Source organism: Manacus vitellinus, unplaced genomic scaffold (genome assembly GCF_001715985.3).
Source record: "Manacus vitellinus isolate BGI_N305 unplaced genomic scaffold, ASM171598v3 scaffold_75_pilon, whole genome shotgun sequence".
Lineage (NCBI taxonomy): Eukaryota > Metazoa > Chordata > Aves > Passeriformes > Pipridae > Manacus > Manacus vitellinus.
In genome coordinates this window covers 226,087-228,620 of record NW_021940789.1, presented here as the reverse complement: position 1 = coordinate 228,620, position 2,534 = coordinate 226,087, and the positions used below count along the sequence as shown (strand labels likewise).

The following is a 2,534-nucleotide window of genomic DNA, read 5'->3' as shown; positions in this document are numbered from 1 at the left end:
CCCGGGCACAGGTTGCCCAGAGAAGCTGTGGCTGCCCCTGGATCCCTGGAAGTGTCCAAGGCCAGGTTGGAGCAACGTGGGCCAGTGGAAGGTGTCCCTGCCCATGCCAGGGGTGGGACTGGATAATCTTTAATGTCCTTTGTCACTCAAATCATTCCATGATCCTGTAACTCTAGAATCTCACCTAAAATTGGGNGTCCAAGGCCAGGTTGGAGCAACGTGGGATAGTGGAAGGTGTCCCTGCCCGTGGTAAGGAGTTGAAACAAGATGGGCTTAATGTCCCTTGTCACTCAAACCATTCCATGATCCTATAACTCTAGAATCTCACCTAAAATTGGGAGAATTAAACCAACAGAGCAGAGTGATGGTGCACGGAGCTTCCAAGGGTTAATAAATCCCCTGGGCACTTCTGAGATGACAAAGTGTTGGCAGGAGACGTGGCTGTTTTTCTGTTTTGCTTGAAACAAAAAACCCCAAGCAAACAGTGCACCACAGCCCTGCAACGACAGACACTTGAAGCAAAGCAGGAAAAAACCCCTCAGTGGTTAAAGAACCTTGCAAATATTTCCTGTCATGCTTAAAAGGAGATTGATACAAAGATAAGGCTTTAAAACAAAGAGGAGATCACATTTGTGGGCTGCAGCCCAAACCCTCCAGCACTAGGACGTTGCCTGACAAAATCTTTACCTCTGTCAATAAACAAAAGCCCTCTGGAAGGAGCATTTCCCAGCTGCTGCCATGGATTTGCCTTTGCCTGTGAATTCAGGAAGCTGCAGGAGGTTGCTTGTAACGGGAGACCCATAACAATCCTCTGGACAAGTCATTTTTTATTTCCCATCTTAAAAAAGAGGCAGAATCTGTAAAAAAAAATCCTACTGGGGAGGAGTGAGACCAAACATCCTTCCACAGAAATGGATCCTTGAGACCTGGAGCTGCTCAGAAGCCAGACAAGTGGAAAGTGCATTGTTAAAAAACTGCTTTCAGCGACGCCACCTTTAATTTCAGTGTCTATAAACGTCAGGGTGTTCCTTTCAGTGAAACCTCTCCTCAGAAACAGCAGCCTGGGAATCCTCAGGCACAGGATCCCTTCCCAGGGCAGTGGGATTCCCTTCTCCTTGGGCAGTGCTGTGGCCACGAATTGGTGTGAAGGAACAAGGATCACAATCGGAAGGGTTTCAGGGATGGAAAAAAACATACAGCCATTGAAAGGACTTTATTACAGTTATTATGAGCTTTGCATTGCATGATTCCCCCAGATTTGTATTTCCTGGGCTTGCCCAGGCATGCCTGTTCCCTGCTTCCTTTCTGCACACATTTTCCCCAGTTTTCCAGCTGTAAAAATGGGATAATGATCCCTGCACACTCTGCAGAGGCTCCTGGGAGAGAAGCTGTGCAGCAGGAGAGCAGAGGTTTGGTTCCATGGGCTCAGCTGGGTTTGCAGGGAAATTTGGAATCGAAACCATGGACTTGGAGAGGTTCAGAGAGGAGAGGTTCAGAGAGGAGAGGTGAGGAGAGGAGAGGGAAAAGAGAAAAGATGGGTTTTTAATGAGAATGGTAATAAATCTGAGATGAAGAGCACAGTTGAGTGAGTTCAGGCAGAGGGACACCCCGAGGTCCTGCCCAGTGAGCTCACCAGGCTCACATCCCAGTGTTGCTGGTCCTTTCCAGGAGCTGCTGGACAGAAATGACCTTGGGAACTGGGAGCAAAGCTGCAGCCAACAACCCTCCAGTGTCCTCTCCTCCCAGAGCCCAGGGCTGCTCAAGCAGCAGCTCCCAGGAGCCCTTCCAAGGCTCTGGGACTCAGCTGGCAGGGAACAAGCTGCTGCAGAGCGAGGAACTCGGATGTTTCCTTGCAACAACAGCAGGTCAGGCTGAAGGTGAAATTCTTGGCCCCCTGCTTTTGTTTCTGATGATTTTTGCCGGGCAAATCTTCGCCCTCCTCTCCCTGACACCTCCTCTGCTGGACACCACCTGCCCCAGAAGGGTTGGTCCTCCTCGGGGGGAAAGGTCCTGATGAAAAAGCAACGAGAGAATTTTGCTTTCTTTATCACTGAGAAACCAAAAAAGCCCTCATGTGACTTTGTAGATGACTTCACACATTCAGAGGGCAGGAAGGAAGTCGGGCTGCAGTGCTCCCTTCACTCTCCTGCGGGGTGGTGGCTGCAAATTCGGCCTCGTTAACTCCCAAAATGACCCCCCAGACACCCCCCGAGCCCCCCAAGTGCTGCTTCTTCAGCATCAAGACAGCCACAGTGGCCCTGGGGATCTTCCACATGGTGAGTTGTGGGGCTGGGAGAGGGCACAGGGAGGTGGAATCTCTCCCCGAGGTTTCCTGCCCCTCGAATTTTCCGTGTTGCCAAAAGAGGAAACCCGATTATTTAGGAGGGATGGACAAAAGAGGAGAAGGTGGTGGGGAAAAGGAGGGAGAGTGGATGAATTTTCCTGGACTGGGAGAGGTTTTTAACTATTTTTGCCTGGCTCTACCAATTGGAGCCCATGGAAAGTCACTGTGCTTCCTGGTTTTCCCCTGCTCA

General features: G+C 50.4%; 1 protein-coding gene across 1 annotated transcript in view; it reads left to right on the top strand.

The window, feature by feature from the left end:
• The first annotated feature begins 2,027 nt into the window (after positions 1-2,027).
• The window catches only part of LAPTM5 (lysosomal protein transmembrane 5), a 25,257-nt gene continuing 24,750 nt past the window's right edge, over positions 2,028-2,534 (top strand). The window contains exon 1 of the mRNA XM_018084736.2: positions 2,028-2,276. Coding sequence (XP_017940225.1) covers positions 2,190-2,276 — 87 coding nt within the window. The 5' untranslated portion in view covers positions 2,028-2,189. The remainder of the gene's footprint in view (positions 2,277-2,534) is intronic.